Source organism: Bombyx mori, chromosome 10 (genome assembly GCF_030269925.1).
Source record: "Bombyx mori chromosome 10, ASM3026992v2".
NCBI lineage: Eukaryota > Metazoa > Arthropoda > Insecta > Lepidoptera > Bombycidae > Bombyx > Bombyx mori.
The window spans coordinates 15,905,487-15,932,002 of NC_085116.1; the positions used below are offsets into that span (position 1 = coordinate 15,905,487).

Sequence of the window (26,516 nt, forward strand, 5' to 3'; positions counted from 1 at the left end):
GGTATCAATTAAGACACAATGAATTAGTCGCAAACAAACTTTATTAAAATCCTTGACCATAAGTTTTATTCCATTTGATGTACTGTCCCAAATCATCTTGCGATACACTCGGCTTGACCCTTTGTAACGCACTGGTAAAATCTTTGAGACAAACTGGTCGCACCTGAAATTAAAAACATTATGATAAAATTGCTACTAAAAGCTCTCGTGGCCTTAACATTCTTATTTATTTATACAGACAGAAAAAAAGACATAGTACAGAGTAATAGGAAAATTATGTACAAAGGCACTGCTTATTTCTTTAAGAAATCTCTTCCAGCAGACCTGCGAGAAGATAATGAGAATAATAATAAAAAGTGATAAGTGTGTGTAGAGCAAATAACACATAACTAAAATAACAAATACAACATGAGAATTATAGTAATGCACATACACATACCAAATATTGTTAAACTTGAGTACAAAATATTATAAATAACTAGAAATTCTTCTAGTATATACTGCAGTTTTGTATGAGTAGTGTTTGTATATATGGTTTGTTTTTGATTTATGGTTTGAAATGGTTATTAAAACTGTAAAAACTAGTATTAATTGGCCAGTTCCGAATCTCTGATCTTTTGTACAAAAATAATGCGCAAAATAATAATAAAAAAAAATCATAAAATGGCGGGTGAAATAAACCGGTCGCCTATGTAATCACTGGCCTTGTCTCGGTCGACGTTGAGGATCTGCGACAGAGGCACGGCGCGCACGGGGCCCATGGCAGCCTCGCAGCACAGAGACTTCATGTCCGCTCCGGAGTACCCTTCAGTTAGGTCCGCTATTTCCGATATTTGGTCCGGCGTCAGTTCATTGTTTTCGTTCCTTAGCAAATTCATTATTATTTGTTTTCTTGCCTAAAAATAATAATATGTAAATTTTTATGTCGCCAATAAGACTATTTAAACATTAAAAAAAAAACAGATTCAAGGACTTTAAGCAATTATGGTTTTGTGCTATAAAGATTCTACGCGAAATTTATTTTTTTAAATTATACGCGACCCCTGGCATTTCGAGATTTTTTCCATAGATCGATCGTAACGATGCTATCACTTTATTTTCTTCGCTAACTTCATTTACAAGTTCCACCCTGATAATTAATCATATTTAATAGAATAGTAGTACTTGGCGATTGTACTGGTATCTAGTGTATTCCTGCAATCATTGGTCTGGTTTGCAGCTGGACAGCTAGTATAGCGTCCTGACGCCTGGAGCATGACGGCGACGCTCACGCTGTGGTCCACGGTCCTATACGACAGCAGTGGACGCAAAGATATAGTTACGTCAGTTTCTGGTAGAGGTATGTATAGCCGCTTGACGAGTCTCCTGCGGGCAGCTTCGTCTAACTCCTGGGGACGATTGGTCGCGCCAACTATTAGAAGTCTGTCTTCTTCACCTACGAAATTATAAGTAAAGATGTTTAGGGTTAGCAATTAAAATCAACTGCTAAGTGTTTCTAGAATTATTTAGTTTGTAGAATTATTTACTTGTAGCTGCACCATCGAATTGTACGAGGAACTCAGTTTTGATTCTCCGGGTGGCTTCGTGCTCCGAGTCGCTGCGTTGGGTCAGCAACGAGTCTATTTCGTCTATGAATATCACCTGTAATTTATATTCAAAACGTATAATTAAGGTATTTGAATCCGAAACCAGGTAAAGACTAATATTGATGTAATGAGTAACCAACAAAGAAGTATCTTGCAGTAAATTAATACAAATATATTTAAATTTTTGAATTAGGAGAAGCAGGCATGTTGTAAGTTCTTACGAATAGGAAATTTAGATGAAACCACAAAGGGAAACTCTCCCATCGAGCGAGTGGAACAACTCCGTCGACGGTCCAATGTTATCGTTAAGAATTTGTCTAGAAATGCTCGTTAGTGCCATTTAGGCATCTGTCAAATTTCACGATATATGGACCGCTGCTTCTTGTTTTAATAGCACGACAGGCCGACGAGCATGTTTTCCAACATTATTCATGTTGTCCATGGGCACTGCTGCCTACAGTACATTACTCTACAATGTATAAGTTAGCTAGTCCAACGTAGTGAGTGGGCTCGGACCGCGGGTTGGCGGCACCGCGCCACTGCGAACAGCGCGCGCACCATCTTCTCTCCGTCGCCGATCCACTTGGACGTCAGCGAGGACGCCGAGATGCTGAAGAACGTAGCCTTGCACTGCGCCGCCACGCATTTACCTGGGTCCAAACAGTTCTATATTAGTGTCGCTCGTGGACATCAACAATGCTAGTGTGAGGTTTATTGGGGCATGAAGGAGGAGGAGGCGTGTGCGTTGGTTGTTTGTTGCGTGTTGTTGGTAATCTTCCTATCCTTCCAAATCTTTCCCAGCCGTTCCACTGCTGACCTGGTAATGGCGCATCGTCGTCTGATCTCTTCACCACATCCTCCAGTGCTTGAGATAGCAGAGCCGAGGTAGATGTAGGTCTGTACAACTTCGCAATTACCTATGTTTTGTACATTGGTTCCATTTTGTTCAGCCCGGTCTACTATCATCATCTTCGTCTTGTCCCGGTTAATAGCAAGTCCGAATTTAAGGCTGGTAGCTTCCAGACAAGTCAGTAGAATTTCCATGTCTTCTCTAGTCTGTGCGAGAAGGGTAGTGTCATCAGCGTATCTTAAGTTGTTAATCACTCGTCCCCCAACTGATATATCTTTATCCCACTCTTCCAAGACAATGCGCATAATGTACTCTGTGTAGGTATTGAAGAGCAACGGTGATAAGATGCATCCCTGTCGTAATCCGGCCTCGGTCTTAAAGTTTTCTGAAAAGGTGTCGTCCACTCGAACGGCGGCAATACCTTCTTCATATAACCTCCTTAAAAGATTTATTAGATGAGGCGGCACACCCATTTCAGCAAGTATTGTCCAGAGGTGTGTCCAAATGACCGTGTCGAATGCTTTACAAAAGTCTACAAAGCAGATGTATAGGGCCGAATAAAATTCTCTGGCCTTCTCAATATTTTGGCGCAATATAAGGATTTGTTCGCGAGTTCCTCTTCCCTTCACGAATCCAGCTTGCTCAGGCGCGATTTCCCTTGAGAGATAGGCCGACAGTCTTGTGTTGATTATGTGAAGCATCACCTTACTTGCATGTGATATTAAAGATATGAGTCGGTAATTGTTGCACTTCTTCGTGGACCCTTTTTTGTGCAGTGGGATGAAAATGGATTTCAACCAGTCTTCGGGCCATATGCCGGTCTCCCATATTTTACTGCAGATGGTATATAAGACCTCAACTCCAGGTTCCCCCATCGCTTTGAAGACTTCGATTGGGATTTCATCATAACCTATGGCTTTATCAGATTTCAAATGCTCAATCGCCGCTCGTATTTCGTTGCGCATGACGTCGGGCTCTCGGTCACAGGTGCTAAAGGAACAGCATGTGATGTTCGGTGGCAAATTCCTGGCAAATAGGGATTTGCAATATTCCTTCCATACATTCACGATATCCTTTATTTCCGATACTGTTGTCCCACAGCAAAGAGGTCCTACCACCAGTAAAAAATGCAAGATACGCTATGTGTAAACCAAAGTAATAAATAGAAAGGTCTTAATAAAGAAATGGGACTTGAATTTCAAAAGTAACTCACCAATCAATGTTTTCCCGGTTCCCGGTGGCCCGAACAGCAGTATCCCGGTGGGGGGCCGCCGCAGTCCAGTGAAGATGTCCGGTCTCAGCAGCGGCCACACTACCGCCTCTTGGATCACAGACTTGGCGAACTGCAGCCCGGCAATGTCTTCCCAACCTATGATTGATGTCAATGTGTATATGCATGTATATGCATCTGCACATGCAGACTGTACACCCAACTATTGAACTATTCCTGAGAATGTATGTTCAAGAATGTTGGTTGTCCCTTACAGAACCATGAGATAGGGTGCTGTTCACGCCGGCTGACACTGCCACACCCAAAGCACCACTAATAGTGAACAATGTTTGCCTTAAATTCTTATTTTACATTACAAAAATTGGTGTTGCAGGCAGATCTACATCTAGACCAATGTATACATAAGCAACCACCCTAAGAAGGCCTTAACTTGCTGAAACCCTCAGGGAGTAAGCATTACTTGTACTTGTCCACTTTATTTATTAACTATTTTGCTTGCTATGTAAAATATCTCGCGGCAAGCATTAACTTTAATCTTCATACCACATAAGTAATCAATTGATTGGCAAAATCTATATAAGTAATTGTTGTGAATAAAATTTACAGTTTACTTTAGGTTAGTAGTTTTTTATTATTTTTATTATTGCTTATATAGGTGGACGAGCTCACAGCCCACTTGATGTTAAGTGGTTACTGGAGCCCATAGACATCTACAACGTTCTAAGATCTCAGGTATAGTTATGACGGCTGCCCCACCCTTCAAACCGAAACGCATTACCGCTTCACGGCAGAAATAGGCAGGGCGGTGGTACCTACCCTTGCGGACTCTCAAGAGGTCCTACCACCAGTAAAATCTCATTGGAGACATGAATTGATCCTAGCAATATTATCCATATTAAAAATTAATAGACATGTCTGCTGTGCGTTTCTTAGAACTAATCTCCACAATAACTGGAAATCTTGTGATTACTTACTAACAGGTGTCCCTTTATCAATAATTTCACTCTCAATTAACTCAATCATTTTAGGATCAATATGCTTTAATCTTTCATCAGTTATTTCTGTTTCTTGTGAATCCTGTTTTTCTCTGAAATTATTATTATTTTTACAGTATTTAAAATACACTTTTTTAGCCTTTTATACAAAAAGTTAGTTCTGGTGTTCAACCTTCTAATTGTTATTGGAGACCGAGAAGACCATTATCATTAGGATCCTCTACCTTGTCTTTTATCACTCCAGGATATCAAAGATTTTGCATATAAGTCTTGTGACAAAACAATATTTTAAGTTCAACTCTTAGTAAAGAATAGCCATACTCGCACGTTTCGCTGGGCATTTAAAATTAACATCATTATTATTTATTGTCATTATTATTAGGGAGTCCAACACTCATATAAATATTAGCCTATCCATTAAGTACATGTATTTTCTACATGGATACCAAGTTTCAAGTCAATCGGATGCATGATGAAAACCACTGTAGATTTATATATTAGTATAGACACAAAAATAGTCACTTACAGAGTAACAGCTCCGATCATGGGAGACACAAACTTGGCTTGAGCTTTCCTAGAAGTACCGAGAGTCCTTCTCGCAGCAGGATTAGATGCCAGCAATTGTTCTTTTGCAGTCTTAAATGTAATTTTAGCTACATTACTTTTATGTGCTTTATTTTCCAGTTCTTCTTTTGTAAAATCTAAGTCTTGAACGGGTTCTTCAATAGTAAAATTTTTGCCAACTAATGAATTTTGTGAGGTATTTTTAAATTGTCTATTGCGTCCAAACCTTGGTTTTATTATTGGCTCTTCTCTACTTTCTTGGCTTGATTCATCTGATGCAGTAAGGTTTTCATTAGATATTTTTACGATGTCACAGTTACAGGTTTTTTTGAGGAATTGTTCAAATCCTTTATGTGTGGTGGCAGAACATGTATTACATTTTGGCACTGAGCGATGAAAAATACTTTCAGGATCTAGAGTTCTGAAAATCAACAAATTCACCTATTTTTTGTTGCTGTAATCTATAAATTATTTTTTTATGAGGAATGGCATTATTATTGCTAATGTGCACATATTTCTCTAATATTGCTTGTGGATATGGGCAACTCAAGTAAAACTGGCAAGCATCTTATTCCTACTTAGTACGCTAACATAGTCACAAAATTCATAAGTAAACATTTAGAACATGATTCCTAACTTAATAATGGATGCCCATTATTGTAAAATAATTTTTCATTGTGCTACAAGCAAACTTTACAAAATAAATTGTATTTACTTGAAATTTTCAAATTTTTTATATGAACTCGTTTTCATTACGCAGTTTATTTGAAATATAATAGATCTGAAAACTCTGCATTAAGATTTTTGCAAAAAAGTAAAACGAATGTAACAATGAACATAGGAGTTACAATAGGTAAACTTCTAAATTTTTTTATTCAAGCAAAATTCTGTGAAAATTGAATTTTTTTAACTATGTATTTTTAAGAATTTTTCTAAGTAATAATTACCTTAGGGATGATTTCCATGTTCTGATATGCAACTCACTATCAGAGTTTTGGAGAAGGCTTTTAGCGGATTTAAAGATTTCGTCAACTTTTTCATTGAGAATGTTCTTGTTTTCATTCCAAACACTGTTGAGTATGACATTAGAGGAAATGTTTGATTGACTGAAAATCAAATGAAACAATAATTATAGATTCTACTTTCTCCTTGTTTTTTAATTTCATGATGCAAATAATGACTAATAGATGAACTTAAATCATAATAAAACTTTAAAAGCAGTTATTTAAGTACAGATTTGTTCACTGTCATTAAAGCTTAACATATTAAAAATTTGAGTAATAATTTGAAAAGATATTAAATAATCATATTATTCAATAAGTTAGCAAGTATTAGTAAAAAATATATTAACCTTGGTAAAGAATTTTTGTATTGCTGAATGTTTTCAAAATTCAGTAAAAGTCTATCATTCTCATCAGCTGTCGACATACTGAATAAAGAAAGTTAGCTGAACATGATAAAAAATAAATTTCGCAAATATAACTATAGTAGGTGAAACTCAACTAAAAACGAGAATAATTATGAATGCCGGGATTTTTTTTAATTAATTATAAAGTTTAGATTCAGAAACTTTTTTACTTCTCTCAAAATAATAAATATACCCGCGCTTTTTAACTTTTATTTGATTATTCCAATTTGACAGGCAAAGAAAATATGGCCCATAAAGCTTAAGGATACTGAATAATTACTTAAGAATAAGCCAAGAAAACTGGGTGAAGGACACCTGTGGAATTATTGAAGGAAGAAGGAATTCATTAAACGGTGGTACACGGTTACCACGGTTACGGTTAACGGTGGCACGGTGGTACAGTTAACGAGTTTTCGACTTTTTACTTTCAGATATTTATGCGAATAATAACAGACATTAAAAAAAATTAAACGATCTATTTTGAACAGATTTTATCGCACTTCATTTGGTTTATTATTAATCCTGAGGTTTTGAAACAGTAACGTTCGTGGGGTTTTTATTATTTATAGTGCATCGTATGATCCTTCACCGACCACTTTTTTTCTTTTTGGCTTTTGTTACTTAGATTAAAGTACAATTTTGCCAACGTCGGGTAGTGGAGGTATCAACATAATTATGCTAGGACATTTACATAACATTTACAGGCATGAACTGAAAATAGAGTTACCTATTTAGTTTTACAATTTTTGTATTTAACAGTTAGTAGGAACTACAATTTTATATTATTAGTGTCTATGAAAGATGCAAGCGAGTAGACTACCTTTTTACTGGGGAGAGTTAATAGGAAGTTCATGTTGATGGGGAAGGGGATTATGTTTTTTAATAAAGTATATAGGGAATCACAATTATTGTTAAGAATGCAGTTGAAGAATATATGATCCACAGTACCTTCCTCGGATCCACAGTCGCATATTGCTGTATTTCTTACTTTGAATTTGAACAGCTGGACAGGAGAGCAAACGTGACCCAGTCGCATTCTGATAAGAATGCTAGTGGTACTTTTGTTAAGATTTCTGTACTTAAAAAACCATGGGGAATGGGGTATTGTTGGTTGGATTATAGAATACTTATACTTAAAAGATTCCCATTCTGTGCTCCAGTCACGGAATAAAGTTTTCTTAGCAATACTTAATATATCAGTCATTGTATTATAAAAAAAAATGTTATCACCGTGCAATGTAGCCTTTTTTGCCAAATCATCTGCATACTCATTTCCTTTAATGCCGACATGAGCAGGGACCCATGCTAGTTCAACAATGATATTACTGTTATGGCACCTAAGAAGGCATTCCTTTATTTTACAAATGATATAGTTATGCATGCAAGTTTTAAAAGGGTGACCGGAAATGGCCTGTAAGGCACTTAGAGAGTCTGTGAATATTACTGAAGGGTTGATTGATTTTTCCAGAATATGAGTAATGCAGCTTAGAATAGCTATACATTCTCCACTAAAAACACTTGCCTCGACAGGTAATTTATGTAACCTCCAAACTTTTGTGGTTGCATTAAGAAAAGCAGCGCCCACATTGCTATTCGAATTCAATTTTGATGCATCAGTAAAAAATGTATACCAGCCAGGCCATTTCTCAGAAACAGTATTTAAGAAATTAGAGTTAATATCAAAGTTTTCATTTAGGCCAATATCTTTTACAATTTTAGGGTCGTGGCAGAGAGCATTGAACGCTGTCTCATAAATTGGTAGCACATCAGATTGTACAGCTGGTGCTGAGAGGCATGTTATTTTTTCTAAGCTTCTAAGAAGGCAGGGCCAATTTTTATTTCTCCAATATTTTGAGTGCATGTAGGTTTTGAGTGAAATGAGTTTAGTAAGTACGAGGTTAGACTTTATGTGGGATACTTTGAATAAGATGCGATCTGCTAGGTATTGTCGTCTTAAATGTAAAGGTGGATCAACACTTTCGACCTGCAATGCACGATTGGGAGACGATTTCATGGCCCCCAAAACAACCCGCAGGGCTTTTACTTGTATTTTATCCAAACGTGATAAAGTTTTTTTATCGCATGGTTCTAACATAATTGAGCCAAAGTCTAATATACTGCGTATTAAAGCGTTATATAGTAGTTTCTGAGAGTATGGGTGGGCCCCCCACCAAGTTCCCGAGAGAGTCCTCAATAAGTTTATATTCTTTTCACATTTGTCAACTACCGTATCGACATGAGCTGTCCATTTAAGATGCGAGTCTAGAGTTAAACCGAGGAACCTAACAGTATTACAGATAGGAATAAACTCATCTCTGTATTTTACTGTGACAGGTGGGATATTTTTTTTCCTTGAGAATATAGCTACAGAGCTTTTGTGGGCTGAGATTTCCAAACCATGTTCTTCTATCCAGGTTCCGATAGATATCAGGCATTTGGTTAAAACAGATGCTGCCACAGGAATGCTCTTATGAGATGTGTAGATGCACATGTCATCAGCGTATTGGATCATTTGGCAATTACCTGTTAGTTTTCTGTGAATATCATGAGTGAAGATATTAAATAGTATCGGGCTTAATACTGACCCTTGAGGTAGGCCTTTCCAAACGTTCCTTCTATCTGTAAGTGATCCGTTGAGGAGTAGATGAATCTTACGATCATTTAACATATTGCATATAAATTGTACCAACTTGCAAGGTAAACTCAGCTGTAGCAGCTTGCTTCTGAGTACTGAAATTGGGACGTTATCATATGCAGCGGAAATATCGATAAAAGCAGCTACAACAGAAGCATTCGAAGAGAAGGCACTACGAATATCAGTGGTCAAAATAGAGTGGCAGTCTGTAACACTTTTACCTTTACGGAATCCAAATTGTACAGGTGGTAATATTTTTTGGTTTTCCATATACCAGTCTAGTCTATTTTTAATTAAATGTTCTGCTGTTTTACTTATAGTAGAAGAGAGAGCTATGGGTCTATATGAAGTATGATCATTAGGGTCTTTGTGTAGTTTCAAAACAGGGATAATAATTTGGTCTTTCCAAGAACTAGGAACAGAGCCTAAGCAGTACATGTGGTTGATGAGAGAGAGAAAATATTTAAGTGGCTTCGTTGGGGAGCGTTTCAAAAAGGAATAAGGGATGCCATCAAGTCCAGGAGCCGTATCCGGTAACTTTTGGAGGATAAATAATAACTCCTGGAAAGAAAACGGCTCGGAGAGCACGTCATCTTGAGGTCTGGTAATTTGGAAGGATGAGTTTCCAAGAGAAGGGGGTGCATAAGGAGGTGCGAGTTTATTGAGGAAATCGTATTTCCATTCATCGACATTAGAATTTGGCGATTGCGTTGTATTTTTAGCCGATCTATATCGCTTCACCGACTTCCAAACTGTCGAGGAAGGGGTACGCGGGGAGACGTTCTTACAAAAGTCCCTCCAACTCAGGGCCTTTTTTTTAGAAAATTCACGCTTACAGCGTGCTTGTGTTCTTCGCAGGTTAATAAAGTTTTCTAAGGTCATTGAATTTACAAATGTAGCTTCCAGAGAACGTCGAAGTTTAACTAAATCTGAACATTCATGGTCCCACCAAGGAGGTGAGGGTAATTTATTTGATGCCCTTTTTAAGGGTATTGATTTAATTCCTGCCTCATGGAGTGTTGCAATAAATTGATTATAACATGTTTCGACATTGCTGAAATTTACAACTGGTAACTGTTCGATTGCTAAGTTTAAGCAATGGCTAAAAAAATCCCAGTCAGCATTAGCAAGGTTATATCTGACATGTGTTGAAGGTACAGTATATGGGCTGCCACTAATTCTACCAGGAAAAGATACAATTATAGGGGCGTGATCACTGCCATAGGTGCAACATTCTATATTCCATGAAAGTAAGGAACCGAGTGAACTAGAACAGAATGAGAGATCAATAGCGGAAGGGTTCTGAATCGGCGAGGTCCTACGGGTAGGCCTACCGTCATTTAGGATGACGAGATCGCAATCGTCTGTCATTTCTATTAGTTTCTTCCCCGGTGCATCAGAAGTTATGGAACCCCAGTTACGGTGATGACAGTTGAAATCACCTAAAATTATTTTAGGCGAAGGAAGAGTGTCTAATGCTATCTTCAGATTGTTTATAGTGGAAACCAAAGGGTGTGGTAGATAGATGCTTATAATAGTAATCCATGATGAATTTATATAGATCTTTGCGGCAACGATGTATCCATTTTCTACAGGTGGACTGGAGAGTCTGACATACTTGATGCTAGTTTTAATGAGCAGCGCTGCTCCATCCCATCCCTCGTGCCTGTCGTGTCTCAAACAAGCATATCTTGGGACAGTGAATCTTGTGGAGGGCTTAAGCCATGTCTCAGAAAGAGCTATAGCAATGGGATTATATTTATTAATAAGGTATAAAAGATCGCTTCTATTCCGCGTTACACTTCTCGTATTCCATTGAAGTATCTGGTCCATTAATGTGTAGTAAAAGTTGATTTAACAGATTCATTTTTTCGGCAACGTTGGACGGTAATGACAAAGTTTTTGATGTAATATTAGTAAGATTAAACAGTAAAGAGTCCAAAAGCTCTATGACTTTTGAAATAGCTATATCAGGAGTGGAATTATGGGCTTTTTTTTGAACTAGCGCACAGCCATTTTGGGGTGTTGGAATTGTAAAACTGTGAATGAGTTCAGAATGGGTTTTTTGGTCGTAACCTGACTGTAGTTGAGTTTTGGGTCTGGGTTTCAGAAAGACGGTCTTTTTGTAAGAAATGGGGTGGGTGTTATCTTGTGTAGCTTGGTCTAACAGGTTTGGATGGTGACGAGAAGGGGGTTGTTTTACTACGTCAGCATAAGGTCGTCTGATGGGTGCTAAGCGTTTTGAGGCTTCTTGGAATGATATGTTTTCGGCGGACATAAGTGATTTAATTTGATATTGTCGCATGTATTCCGGGCACGTTTTGTCAAGGGCTGAGTGATTAGCATGGCAAAAGGCGCAACACATAGCATCGGGAGCGACATTGCATGTCTCTGCAGGATGGTCCTCTGAACACTTGTGGCACCGAATTTTCGACCTACATTGAACTTGTACATGTCCATACCTACAGCATTTGTAACATTGGACTACCGGATATTTATAAGATTCGACAACAAGGCTATTATGGAACAGAAAGGTGTTATGAGGTAATTTTTGACCATCAAAAGTTAAGACAACAGTTTCGCTGGGTCTCCACTCCGTGGTACCTTCTGAGCGAACTTTGTAATTCAGACGTCTTGTCTTGATTACTTTTCCGTAACCATGCGGTGTTTCAATAAATTCCGTTATTTCTTCATTTGAAAGTTCCGTACATATTCCTCTAACAATTCCAATACGAGTAATATTGAAAGTGGGTATAAATGCTTTATAGTCTTTCTCTTTTAACAGGGAGTAGTTATGAAAATCATTTGCTCCCTGGGCTGTAGAAAATTCTATCGATACACGGTTTCTACCAATCCGCTTAATACCACCGTTTTTCAGAGATTGTACTTTATTCTTATATAAAAATTGTCCGAATTTAACTGGGTGGAGGGAAACCGGTGATGCCGGATCTTCGGTTACTCTAGAAACATGAACTATATAAGGTCCCTGATCTGTGTCGGCATATGGTCTATAGTACGAATTTAATCCACCTTTAGTGGATGCATTTTTAAAAGTATCAATTTTGGAGAGTTTTTTGGAAGCCAGCTCATCTGCATTGTTATCATATGGTTTACGTTTTCGGGGGGTACTCGTAACTGGGTCAACTGACATGGTTTCATTATAATTAGATGGTGAGGGTAGGTTGTCAATATCAGACTGGGCACTTAACGTTGAAAATGATGGTGAGTTAACAGAACCGTTTTCTAAACTAATATCTATGCCTGGGTCAGGCGGTTCATTAGGTACAGAATCCATGACAAATATTTATCTCTATGTGTAACTCATAGAAATAAAAATTTGTTTTCTATTTGTATTAAAAACAATTCTGTACAGTAGACTTACTTACTAAATATTATTTAAAAAATATATATTTACAACTTACTGACACCGTTGATTAAGCAAAACAGACAAAAAAACACAAACATGCAACAAAAACTATAAAACAACAGGTATAAAAAGACAGAATACAAAAAAAAAGAATATTAAAGGAAAAAGATATTCGTTAGCAACAAATACGTGATACCCGCACTGACGCTGTCTATCGAATCGCCCACCGACCACTTTTTAAGCGTTTTAAATTATGTACTACTTTATTGGTCATGTCATGACCTGTTTTATTCGATGCACAAACCATTTAAAATTCGAGTTTTCTCTTCGGCTGTTCACGGACAACATTGTATAGCTAGTCTGAGACTTTTAGCACGATTGTTGCCTTAATGTCATGTCAATTGTTTTATTGTGTTAATTACTGCTTTTTTTCAATGCTTAGATATTTAAATAATGGTGACTCAGAAACCATTTGAAATCTGTTACCACTTACCATAGTAACATCTATGCGGTGTAGTCTCATCTCATCTCTTGTTCATTTTTAATACACAATTCATTTCAAATTAAATGTTGAATCAAATCCAATAATCACATTTCTTATTGATTCATGTCATTTTTGAAACAACAGATATGAGTTTTATTACAAACTAGCGACCCGCCCTCGCTTCGCTTCGGAAACATTAAAACAAAAAAAAAAAAAAACAAAAAAAAAATACATATGTTCATCAGGGACAATATCGGCTTCTAATGGAAAAAGAATTTTTCAAATCGGTCCAGTAGTTTCGGAAACAAACAAACAAACAAATCTTTCTTCTTTATAATATTATAATAAGTATAGAAGATTACGTTTTATGATTTATGTTTACTTTTCCTTCCATTAACGAATAAAAAAGTGATTCGTGTGCCTGTCATTGTCTATGACAGACAGTGTCATAATTCATAATGGTAAAATTGTCAAGTTGTTTTGATTCACTTCGTCGTTTTTATTACGTTAAAATTAAAATATTAAATTAAGAATAGTAAAGTTTTATCGAAATTAAGCATTTCACTTTGTGAATAGTGTTGTTTTATAAATTAGTCAAGTGGAAATATGTTGAATGTAACATGAGCGAAATGAGTGCGAAACCGACTATTTATCATGAAAAACAAATAAAAGAATTGTGCGCCTTACACGCGCTCAATAATTTATTCCAGGTATGTACGCGTTTTGTTAATGATCATATCGACGAGAGATATAAAATTTGGCCGTGAAGGTCATTGTGTAGGTACTGCTTTTTACGGCGCACAAAAAACTGATTTTGAATGAAATAATAGTTACTTTTTAACGACTAATCATCTTTGACTAATACAATTCAAGAAACACATTATTTCAATCTGTATGTCTTCTGGTATACTTAAAATTATATTTCAGACTCGAGGAACATTTTCTAAATCGGAACTAGATGCAATATGCAGTCGCCTGTCTCCAAATGTTTGGATAAATCCTCACAGATCACTTCTTGGCCTTGGAAACTATGATATAAATGTGATAATGGCAGCGTTACAGAAGAAGGGCTGTGAAGCCATCTGGTTTGATAAAAGAAAGTAAGTTGTGTATATAAATTTTAAGTTTTTAAACTCAAATAAAATTGAAATTGCTATTGATAAGTGACTTTCTTTATGTATTTACCATTTATCAGATACATATAAGTAAACTGTGTAATGTCTATAAACTTGTTCATAGCGTAATGTTTGATGTTAACTGTTTATTGGGGTCTATAGATGATAAAGTATTCACTTCCATTCTTTTGGAGACCTGAGGGGAGTCTTCACTAAATTGTGATGGTGATGATCTTATACTATATTATAATATAATGTTTGCTAAATAGGTAGAAAAAGCAAGAATTGAGAAACCAAGTTATAATAGTAGCACATGAGTGCCCAAACGATTTTGGGCAATAGATAACTTTTCCAAAATATACTGATACCTCAGATGCCAAAAATACTTTAATAATCCTATTTCTATTTTTTTTTTCTATTAATACATAATAATTACTGATTTAAAACTTTGTGATTGCTTAAGCGAGGAAACTTGATATGATTATCATTATAAATATATTATAGACATAAAATTGAGTAAATATCAAATGTAATTAATATTTATTCATATAAATTATTTAAGTAAGTATTGTATTGAAATGGGACCTGTTTTACATGATTTTGCTCACTAATGTTTTTTAAATTAGCACATTTCAAAATGGTTTAAAAATGTAAATATTGTTGCATATAGAAATCTTTCAAAACATTTTTGGGTCTCATTCATTTGTTACATTGATTGCAATAACAGAGGGACCCCACTTACTGTGAAATAAAATATACATTTAGGGACAACACAAAGTAGTTGGTGTGAAAATAAGCAAAAAAAGGCCCAACTTTCACTACAAGTGCAAGTTTAGGTATTAGAGGCAGTAAGCTACGAATATTATTGGTTTTGAGGTGTTTATGAAAACACATATGTTCACATTAAAATTAACAAATTAAGTAGTAATTTATCAAATTTTCAATCTTTTATAATGCCGAAAACATGGACAAAAATTTAAAAGAAAATTTATAGAACGAAACATAAATAGTAATAACATTTTAAGAAACAAAAATTAAATATTGGATTGTTTATAATAATAAAGAACGAATAATGGTTGTTGCTTTTTTTTTCTAAGAATGAAGGTACAATATATTACAGATAGTTTTATATATATACAGATATATATACAGATAGTTTTAAATAGGTAGGTATTAAAACTTTCTAATACAACGGTTGGCAGTGGCTTGGGTCTGACCCCAAAAGCAGGTTTTCCTTTATGTCGACCAATAGGAAACTCATATACCGACCACTTTAAGAATCCCGGCACTAGCATAGTAATTTACAAAAAAAATAAATAATAATAGGTTAATTGATTAATATTTGCATATAATATTATTATTTTTCAAATAATTTTAGAGATCCCGGTTGCCTAGATCTTGCCAATATTTGTGGATTCATATTAAATGTGCCTTCGGATTACAAGCTTGGTTTTGTTATGCTGCCATTACGTCGTCGGCATTGGATCACAATTAGACAGATACAGGGAAACTTTTATAATCTTGATTCGAAGTTGGACTCACCTCAGTTAATAGGAAGGGTAAGATTTTACTAAGATTATTTTAGTTTGTCTTTTAGTGCTATATTACATTAAAGTCAGTTGTTGAGTTGATTTTTATGTGGTATAATGTCTTCATCTTAATCTCCCTGCTATTTGTCAGCATAAGCTTATAAGATGACAATTTTTTTTTTATTGCTGAGTTGGGTGGACTAGTTCACAACCCACCTGGTGTTAAGCGGATACTGAAGCCCAAAGACATCTACGACGTAAATGCGCCAGCTACCTTGAGATATCAGTTCTAAGGTCTCAAGTATAGTTACAACGGTTGCCCCGCCCTTTAAACCGAAACACATTACTGCATTAAAGCATTTCAGAGTATAGTTGAAGTCGCCATTTCCAGATTGATAGAGAGATAAGATTGCCCATTGATAGATATTTAATTTAATATGCTTTTAAGAAATTTAATAAATAATTACTTTGTATAGTCACACAAAATACGTCAGAAATTAGGTTAATTGAATGTTATCAAACTAATGCTTTAGTTGATTGCAGAGTTGTGACCTTATCGCGTATCTAAAGGAACAACTAGACAGCAAAGAGAAAGAACTATTTATTGTGGTGAGTAAAGAAGTCGAAGAGAAACAGCTTTGGATGCACCAGTATGTTTTGCCAACACCGGAGCCAAACTATTGCCCTAAACTACCTCTGAACGGTGAAAGTCCAAGCGAAAGCATATCGTCCAACGGCCAATATGATTATAATAATAGAGACGCCGAGTGTCTCAAACTAAATGATGTCCAAAATCATATCCTCAGCACAGAGAATAACTGCTAAAATATTACTTTAGGTGATTTTAGAGTAAATGACTCAAATCATGAATCATCTTGTAAAGTAGACCCACTACCTTATTGTGTTTCTAAGGTTTATGAGGTGAGTCGTTTTGTTTCTAAATTAGTATTGGATGATAACGAATAGCAATCTGCTTGTGTTCACATAAATATATTTGTATAAATATGTGGTATGCATGAGCACTTTTAAGATTTGGGTTGAGAGGATATGTGTCAAATCAGTTAATTAAATTAAATCAGAATGAGAAATACAATTCCATAGTGACGAATGTTTTTTTTTTTTGAGCCAAAGTGAAATCTCAACTTGTATTTGACTTCAGTGTAGGAGTGGATTGCACTTGTTGCTCATCGCTTGGGTCTCAACCTGTCGGGCTGGAACTCGCACTGAGCACAAGTGAGATGAAGTGACACTGTCTAAATCCCACCTCACTAGTCATCATTCCTGCCGTGTTTACGCCCTTAATATTATCTGTATGGGATTTATAAACATAGGTATGCACCAATATTTGGTGAGGCAATAATTAATGTTACAAAAGTTTGTAAATATATTCGTGTGAGATTCGTCTTGTAAATTGGGATCATGATTAGATAATGTTTTATTTTTTTTATCTTAATCGAATATTAAGTCGTTAGTTAAGTTGGGAACAGCATATTCAGGTTAGAATATATCAATTGTCATAGCGATATTTGATGTTTCTATCAGTTTTGTTAAGCAGACAGAATTATGTCAGGCATTTGTAGATCCACATTTAATATTAATTCAGTACGGTACTTTGTTGTTCTTTGTGAAAAATCACTATCTTAGATTCGCACTCAAAGTTTCCAATTTTTCAAAATGGCGCGTTGCTATAAATAACAATCAAAGATTAAACATGCAAAAAAGAATACGTCAATCCATATTTCATTTTGTAATTTTAATGCTGCCCGTAAAATATCGAGTTTTTTTAGCGGGAAATTTAAAATCAACCATTTGAACAATATTGTTCTCAGAAAGTTTATTGTTGTAGATTAGAACAGTTACACAGAACACTCACGTTACTACAATGTTAGATCTTTGTCATGCTCATCATTAAATCTCGAATAAAATAAGAACAGTTTAGAAAATTAATTAACTTCTATTTCTTAGTGTTATTTCCTTAGTATTATTTCACCACCAACACTACTGACTCGGTGGTGCAGTATTTAGTGCGCCTGATTACTGGGCCGAGGGTCGTAGGATACTTACTAGGGTTAGTACTTGAAATTTACTCCAAACGTATTGAAGTATGTACATCAATCTCTGGTTCCCAGAGTACAGGATATCCTAGTTTGGGGCCAGATGACCGTGCGTGACTTGTCGCGACTATATTATTACTTTTGACACTGTTTCATTTGACATAAAATCGGGAGGATAATCACAAATTACAAATCGGGGAACCTGACACAATTTGTTTGTGTGGCTCTTAATTAAGAATCGACCGTTCCTAAGTGTTTTTAATTTTTTAGCGAGGGTTTTTAATAGCCCTTGGAGGTAGACGAGCATACGGCCCACTTGATGGTGTGTGGTTACCGTCGCTCATGGACTTCAGCAATGCCAGGGGCAGAGCAGATGCCAGCAATGGACTACTAAAGGTGTCGGCGTTGATCGCATCATACTTTACGCTAGCCAGCATCAGTCGTGCAAGTGTCCAAAAGTATGATCATCATTCTGTATTCAAATAAATTTAAATGTACTTAATTATTATAATTTATTTTATTTTTTATTAATTTTTAATTTTATTTTGTTACTGTTTTCATTTTATTTTATGCTCACGTTAAGTTATTTATTCAAATACACGCATAATGTATCACTTCGTCTGTGATAATTTTGGTGTATAGCGGGTTATTGATTGTACATGTTAGAATAATAACTCTTTGATTTACTTTTACGCGGGAATACACAATATTTTGCTATTTATTTAAAAATCAAACACTAGACTGATATTCAGAAGTTTTATGAAAAAATATTTAGGGAGACCTAATCTGAAAATATTGAATTTTCTTTTTAATTAAGCTATATATTTAATGGGTGAAATTAATTTCGATATTTAAAATCACAATTATCATCAGAGGCATTGTGTCTGTTTAGATTCAGTCCAATCAAATGTTTTCTTTTACTTCTGATTGGCAGTTAAATAGGTTAATTTTGTGACGTTTAAATTTAAAATAAAATCCGCCATTTTATCCGATAAGGTTAGGATTATTCGCGCCTAAATTTTATTGGTGACCTCACTTAGGAGAGTGAATATAGGACTCCGCTTTTGCGGCCACGAAATATACTGCTCGTTCAAAACTTGCGCATGGTTACCCTTGCCAATGTAAATCACAATAAAATAGAATTAGTTTTTTTTTTCTGAAATAAGTAGTAGTAGACTCTTAACATTATAATGACACGCCAAATGAAATAACCAAATCGTTCGGAAATACATAAAAAAATACATATGTAAATCGTTAAAAACTACCAAATAATAAATTGTAATTAATCACGTATATGTACTTAAATTGTATTACGCACACGTAATCTGGGTATTTTGGTTCCTTTAAGCTAACATTTTGTTGTTTTCGTGTATTTGTTTTGTGAGACCGATCGCATTTGTATCGGGGTTTGCGTAGTAGCGATACGAGTACATTAACACTTCTCCAACCCAACAGCAGCAAGAAAACAAGCGCTTTAATAAGTTTACGGACGAAAATTCAAAACCTCGTCCTTTTTTATTCGAAGGCAGTTAATAAAAAATAACATGTAAGGATGAAACTAAACACTTCAATGATTTTGTAACTACGCCTACAAAATATCAAAAAGGAGTCTTCTATACTGCCAGAAGTATAGGTGAAAATGTGAACTTAAAGGTCTATATACTGCCTGCCTAATCGCTTCCCGCCCTTATCACTTTATTTACCCTTATCACGCCCTTATCAGTTATCACTATATGTGGGGTTGGCGTAGCATGTCCTCTTTTTTTCAAGCAGGCCTATCAAACATCTCTTAGATTTTTATCTCGCATATCCTCTCTTACAGAGTCCATCTAAATCTTTTTAGGACGCCTCCTCCTCACACCACCGCCTACTTTCGTTACCAGTCTTTTTGGTCACATGATCTTCCTCTCTTAACAAAACGATAACCCTCTTTCTTTTTTTTTCTTCTCTCCTTTTATTTTAATTATGGAAATTGGGTTCTTGCGATATCATTGTCGAGTTTATAGAAATCATAAATTACTTAATACATATTCTGTTATATCAAAATGGTATGGAACGAAATGAGTGAACTTGATTTATTGTAGAGATTGTAATAAATTAGAATGATATTAAATGAAAAGAAATGAGATAAAATTCAATATAGTCTCAGGAAAATGGTGATTATTTACGGAGACTTTAGTGGACTTTTTGAAAGAACCTGAGAAGCCATGTCCAGCTACTTCATTACATTTTCGGACAACTATGCACTTTCATCGATGCTAAACATTTAGTAACTTCCCGATATTACGTGTTTAAACCTGAAAAAAACACTAAACTAAAAAAAAATAACAATTCGCTTCTCACTTCCAAAAAGGCCAGACCGACCTTCACTCTTTACTCTCACTAGCTCTATAAATTATCAAAGAGTTCCAATTTACCCAGATCGTAAAATAGATATATATATGTCGGAGCACGCCAGGTATGGCTGAGCGGTAGTTTCGTCATCACTCGTATTCGATTGAACTCAGTTTAGTTAATAAAACTTTTTGAATAACAATTATTGAAACTCAACACACACAACTTTCACAATGACAGGATAAACCGACAGTTTCGTTGCACATACCGACAGACCGACTGACTGAGACGGACGGAATGACTGTCTGACACGGAATGCCACGACTCTGTCCACGTACCGCCATTTTATACTGTGGCGTTACGTAGTCTACCCTTCATTTTGTGATATTTATCAAAACAACATCTCATCATTTAAAATAATAATCAAAACCACAGTCTTTTACTAAAAGTCGTTATCCACGACAACTAAAAGTCGTTATCCACGACACGGCCATTCTGACATGTCACACGTCCCTGTGTGACGCTCCTGCAAGAAAAACTACCTTTTGCAATATCAAACAGGTTTCATCTCGGCCAATCCTGATACATTCACGATTGAGGATTGGGATTCCTTTCATTACAAACCATAACGTTAGCTCTCAACAAGATCTTTAACAGACCATGTTAACCTGTGTGAGTAGATAACTTAATTACCCAATTATTAGTGATACACTATACAACTGAAAAATTTCATTAATGCTCAATAAGCATTAGAAACCCGAGTTATTACAAAACAACTCAATCTGAGCAGTATTTCATCAGTATTCTGTATCAACCACAAACTATCGTTACAATTACTTCCATCTAGTGAGAGTAACTCATGCCACCTATATCGAGTGACGATAAACCAATTCAAGTGCCACCTCCATCAAGTAGCTCTTGACTACTTATTGCCTCCATCCGGCAAATAAGTGGGACCTCCATCCGGTACCCAACTTCAACACAAAACACTAATGCCTCCATCCGGCACGCAAGTGGAACTTCCATCCAGTACCCACTTCAACCATAAAACACATCACAATGCCTCCATCCGGCAATAAAACGAACACATCACCTAAATTTTTTTTTTTTTTTTTTTTTTTTTTTTTTTTATTGCTTAGATGTGTGGACGAGCTCACAGCCCACCTGGTGTTAAGTGGTTACTGGAGCCCATAGACATCTACAACGTAAATGCGCCACACACCTTGAGATATAGTTCTAAGGTCTCAGTATAGTCACAACGGCTGCCCCACCCTTCAAACCGAAACGCATTACTGCTTCACGGCAGAAATAGGCGGGGCGGTGGTACCTACCCGTGCGGACTCACAAGAGGTCCTACCACCAGTAATTACGCAAATTATAATTTTGCGGGTTTGATTTTCACTGCACGATGTTATTCCTTCACCGTGGAAGTCAATCGTGAACATTTGTTGAGTACGTATTTCATTAGAAAAATTGGTACCCGCCAGCGAGATTCGAACACCGTTGCACCGCTCGATACGAATGCACCGGACGTCTTATCCTTTAGGCCACAACGACTTCAACTTTAAGCGAGCTTAAATCGAGCGATGTGTTCAATTACCAGTCATAAATGACACCGAATACTGTTCTTTACTAATCACACAAAATAGGACAACAAAATCCTTACTTTAATCAGTCAGTTGTATCGTGGTCATTTGATCCTACATCTTCTACATCACTAGTTTCAACAAAATCGTATAGAACGCTCCTGGCCTGGCTGCCGGCGCAGCTAGTGACATTGCCACCCACATTATCATTAAAACAAATGATAAAACCAATACACATCATTTCACAATATAGAGTCAAAGTCATTACTAGACCAACACAACAATAGTCTCCATTGAGACCCAGGTCTCCGCTGTACCAATCGATGGAGATGCTCTCACCTCACTGATCAGTCTCGTCAGTAGCACTACTTAGAGGCAACCTTATGTAATCATAGGTTCTATTACCAGTTAAAGCCTCAAAATTCAACATCAAATTTTACTAACTTTCCAATGTTCTGGTCTCGTCAAAGTTAATCTCTTACTTTCAGTATCATTTTAAGTAAAAACCTTTAGGGATATGGCACGCGAACTATTAAGAATTCGAAGGGGCTCACTTTTGTTATTCTTATGGTAGAACAATTTAAAATAGATGTACGGCTTCTAGCACTTCTTGTCAAGAACAATTCCATGAGCTCACCGCGAGCTTGGTCATCAATAACGCAAGTCTGGGCTTCGAATAAGGACACTAGATTTAAGTGTTCTATTTCGCTGAATGCTCAATCTCACTGAACCGATTAAAACAACTATCAGGTAGTACATGACATACAATAGGTAAGCAATAAACCATCGCATAGGATTTGTTCCGTACAGTTTTGAGTCAAAACAACAGAAACCTTTTATGAGAACCATCGTATAAAATTGATGAGTTATGAAGCTACTACTAATAGATTTCTTGACAAGAGAGCATTCGGCACCCGAATCCAAATAAAAATAATACGACTCACCAGATTGTTCTTATTTACCAAAATTGCCCGATGTTACGCAGCTACCGGCACGTTGCTCCGCTCGGCCGGTGAATAGTTGACCCATCGAGCGCCGACAGACGGCGTTTGCGTCCCATATCTCGTATTGGCTGCAGCAATCACGTGTCGAATGCGACACGGCCTTCCTGATTGTACACGTCCTCGTGTGATGGTTAACCTACAATCAAAAACATCCACGAGAACACTTGTTCCGCTCGATCACTCCTGACTACACTTTACGACTTATCGGAAAATTTAAAGTCATCAAAGCTTTAAACTGTTTTAATACCATTTTAACCACATCAAACAATAGGGTATACAAAGTTCACTATTCAGCAGCCAGAGCACGTACCACAGTCGTTCATCAAACTTCAAATTTACTCTGTACAATCAGGCATAGCTTACAGGAACTCAGATCAAAGAAAACTTCCGAGTAAAAATATCTAACGCCACGGCTCTCCAGCCGACCAGCAATCACAATTGCCCTCATGATGCGCATCCACAGCGTGGATCGCCCGTGTGCATCACCCGCTGACTACACACGATGGTCTTTACAGACCCCGACCTCCGCCAGAGCCAAACGCGCACCGCGCACCCACGGACTACTTGAGTTGCCTCAAGAGACACCGATTTCTACCGGGCTACGACTACGTAATAGCTACTGGTACGGTCGAACACAATACGGCCGATAGACTATCCTTACTCGAGTTTTCACCACAATTTAAGCTTGCTCTTCATCATCATCATTTACATCAACCTCGACTGGTATGTGTCATGCTGGCATTTTTCTTAGCCTATCATGTGGGTATTTGTAAGTACGTTTTGAATTTAAAGCTTTCAATGTGTAACGGTCACCATTCAATACTTCAACTACTTTAAACGGCCCTTTAAACTTCGTATCTAATTTCGTTTGATTACGCTCTTCGTTTTAATGTGTGGACGAGCTCACAGCCCACCTTGTGTTAAGTGGTTACTGGAACACATAGACATCCACAGCGTAAACGCACCACACCTTGAGATAGAACTTCTAAGGTCTCAGTATAGTTACAATCGCTGCCCCACCCTTCAAACCGAAATACACCACTGCTTCACGGCAGAAATAGGCAGGGTGATGGTACCCGTGCGGTCGATGGCACTATACGGAGCACCCGTCTGGTGCCACGTCCTTACCCACGAGAACGTCGCCGCGCTGCGACGCCGGCCGCGCGCGATCGCAGTCAGAGTTATTCAAGGATACCTCACAGTCTCCTACAAGGCGGCGTGCCCTAGCGCAAGTGCAGCCGGAGCGCGGAGGCTCCAATCTCGGCAGTCCGTGCTGGAGGCGTGGTCTCGTCGTTTGGCGGACCCGTCGGCCGGCCTCCGTACCGTCGAGGCGATCTGCCCGGTTCTCGCGGACTGGGTGGGCCGCGACCGCGGAAGTCTCACCTCCGGCTACCTGTGCAGACTCACAAGACATTTTACCACCATGCAAACTTCTTATCGCAACAAATCTTACCAGCCAACACGCAAACTACAATTTTACGGGTTCCACCTCTCCTACACGATGTTACTCCCACACTGAGGAAGCCAACCGCGAACACTTGTCAAGCACGCAAAAGCACGCACTTCACCGGAAAAACCTGCATCCGCCAGCGGAACCCGAACACCGCCGCATCGCCAGACATGAACGCACCGGACGTCTTATCTTACAGGTCACGACGACTTCAGATGTGTCAATTTTTCTTCCCCACGGAAACCTGCTTGCTTTCTTGTTTGCTTGCTTGCTGGAGCCCGAAGTAATTGAACGTGTAGTGTTATTGGTATTGAATCTAGTAGATTCTAAAATTTCAGCGACAATTCACAGTCTCATGTCCTGGTTTACTGCACTAGTGCCATGTAACTCTAGCAGAACTCAGCGGCTTAAAATAATTCTTGTCGGAACTACCCACTCGTCATGACAGATCCATTATTGCGATCGAAGTTTCACTTGAGATTTGCACTTGCCTTAATTTCTTGCAATAGCTTGTTACGTGTTGTATTTCCGCTAGTAAATGCCATGTGATGAAGTCGACAGTCAAACTGGGCAACATGAGCCAGAACGTAAGATGTGATGATTTCTTCGTGGCTCAGATCTTCTATCAAGGTAACAGAGACGTTATTACAAGACTTACGTATGCTGCATTCACGCTCTTGTGGCGTACCATTACTAGTATTCTGATCTGCATCATGTTTTTTTGCTGTACTTCGAACATGTTCAAACACGTCACGCCAGTGAGAGTAGAGTCCTGATCCCACTTCTGATGTCGGAGCACGCCAGGTATGGCTGAGCGGTAGTTTCGTCATCACTCGTATTCGATTGAACTCAGTTTAGTTAATAAAACTTTTTGAATAACAATTATTGAAACTCAACACACACAACTTTCACAATGACAGGATAAACCGACAGTTTCGTTGCACATACCGACAGACCGACTGACTGAGACGGACGGAATGACTGTCTGACACGGAATGCCACGACTCTGTCCACGTACCGCCATTTTATACTGTGGCGTTACGTAGTCTACCCTTCATTTTGTGATATTTATCAAAACAACATCTCATCATTTAAAATAATAATCAAAACCACAGTCTTTTACTAAAAGTCGTTATCCACGACAACTAAAAGTCGTTATCCACGACATATATATATCAGTAGATTTTTTAAAAGGTATTAAAATATTATGAATGTACATAAAATGTATGTAGCGTATTGACGATTTTATTTAATGTTTGCAGCTATGATTGTTTTGCAGCCTTCATACATATTAACGAAATATTTAAACAGTGGAAAACTTTAAAGTTTTTGAGGTTATTTTAAGATATTTTATCAATTCACCTTTTACGATTTGGAAAACATATTTTTTTGTTAATACCAAATGATAAAGCAGTAAATTTTAAATAATAATTTATTTAAAATATTCTTAATTTACGATTTTTATTTTATAAATGTTCATAGAAAAACTTTCAACGAAAATGTTTAAGATGCTTAGAAATTATGAATGCCTTGTAATTTTATTTTCGAGTTTTGTATTCAGTTCGTAATTAGGTACCTTCATGCGAAAATAACTTATCTGTATTAAATTAATATGAGACAAAGAAAAATCGAGAAAAGTAAAATGTCTGCACAACTTTTCTTTTTATGAAATAGTAGGTATTATAATTTGGTGAAAGCTTTCCAAATTTGAATTTGTGCTTTACATTCTCTGGCATGAAGGTATGAAAGGAAAGCATTAGGAAAGCATTTCTAAATAGTGCTTGGTAAATCAGTGTGTATTAATATGTATCACGGAGACAATCTTGTAGTTTTAATTGTGATTAGATTCGAAGACTCGATTTTTTACTTGTCTTTTAACTTGAAAACTTTTGTAAATACTAAAATATTTTTTCATGAAAAAAAAAAAGATTTTTGATCATTTTTTCGTTAGTTTTATTTCGTATCATTTTCGTCCGAGACCATGTCAAACGAGCCCATTAGATGGTGTAAACATGGCCCTTGCTTTAACACTGACTGCCGTGTAGGTCACCGGTGTCCTACGCGGCGCACTGAAGTAATTCTGCCGATTTCTGTGACTTCTTAGTCACCGCCGCAATGTCTAGTAGACTGCGAAAGACGAATATGAAGATACTGAGAATGAATTTATTTCTAAGAGACCTAAAATACTAAAACATACGTTAACAAACAAAAGAAGGCAAAGTTAGACAATGCAGGCACTTAGTAACAGAAATCGATATAATGACTTCAGTTCGCCGCGTAGGACGCCGGTGACCTGTAGTGCAGCTAAGGGCCTGTGTACACCA

The 26,516-nt window shown here is 37.0% G+C and overlaps 2 protein-coding genes across 4 annotated transcripts; one reads left to right on the top strand and one right to left on the bottom strand.

The window, feature by feature from the left end:
* Positions 1-23: 23 nt before the first annotated feature.
* LOC101739486 (fidgetin-like protein 1) lies at positions 24-13,328 on the bottom strand. Of its 3 annotated transcripts, XM_004921541.4 has the most exons (11): positions 13,130-13,316; positions 6,578-6,655; positions 6,174-6,332; positions 5,189-5,647; positions 4,642-4,754; positions 3,650-3,805; positions 2,103-2,236; positions 1,527-1,641; positions 1,323-1,435; positions 705-896; positions 24-163 (listed from the first exon to the last, which is right to left on the bottom strand). In XM_004921541.4, the coding sequence occupies exons 1-11, from the start codon at positions 13,138-13,140 to the stop codon at positions 44-46; spliced, it is 1,650 nt and encodes a 549-aa protein (XP_004921598.2). In that variant the 5' UTR covers positions 13,141-13,316; the 3' UTR covers positions 24-43. The 3 variants fall into 3 exon arrangements, with proteins under 3 accessions (XP_004921598.2, XP_021208418.1, XP_062526725.1); XM_021352743.3 differs by lacking the exon at positions 6,578-6,655 and having other exon boundaries at positions 13,130-13,328; XM_062670741.1 differs by lacking the exons at positions 6,578-6,655; positions 13,130-13,316 and having other exon boundaries at positions 5,189-5,498; positions 6,174-6,315.
* Positions 13,329-13,558: 230 nt separating this feature from the next.
* Positions 13,559-26,135, top strand: LOC101739342 (josephin-2). Its single transcript, XM_004921540.5, has 4 exons — positions 13,559-13,830; positions 14,048-14,220; positions 15,614-15,794; positions 16,308-26,135. Exons 1-4 carry the CDS (start codon positions 13,741-13,743, stop codon positions 16,587-16,589), a joined length of 726 nt encoding a protein of 241 aa, XP_004921597.1. The 5' UTR covers positions 13,559-13,740; the 3' UTR covers positions 16,590-26,135.
* Positions 26,136-26,516: the final 381 nt, after the last annotated feature.

What these genes read in the sequence shown, in the direction of transcription:
- LOC101739486 (XM_004921541.4), bottom strand. An exon ending in TACAAAAATTCTTTACCAAG is followed by an intron (nt 6,333 to 6,577) that starts GTTAATATATTT and finishes TTTGATTTTCAG; the next exon opens with TCAATCAAACATTTCCTCTA. An exon ending in TCAACGTCGACCGAGACAAG is followed by an intron (nt 164 to 704) that starts GCCAGTGATTAC and finishes TTTTAATTTCAG; the next exon opens with GTGCGACCAGTTTGTCTCAA.
- LOC101739342 (XM_004921540.5), top strand. Translation starts at nt 13,741, where the DNA reads ATGAGCGAAATGAGTGCGAAACCGACTATTTATCATGAAAAACAAATA. An exon ending in CGCTCAATAATTTATTCCAG is followed by an intron (nt 13,831 to 14,047) that starts GTATGTACGCGT and finishes ATTATATTTCAG; the next exon opens with ACTCGAGGAACATTTTCTAA. An exon ending in ATCTGGTTTGATAAAAGAAA is followed by an intron (nt 14,221 to 15,613) that starts GTAAGTTGTGTA and finishes AAATAATTTTAG; the next exon opens with AGATCCCGGTTGCCTAGATC.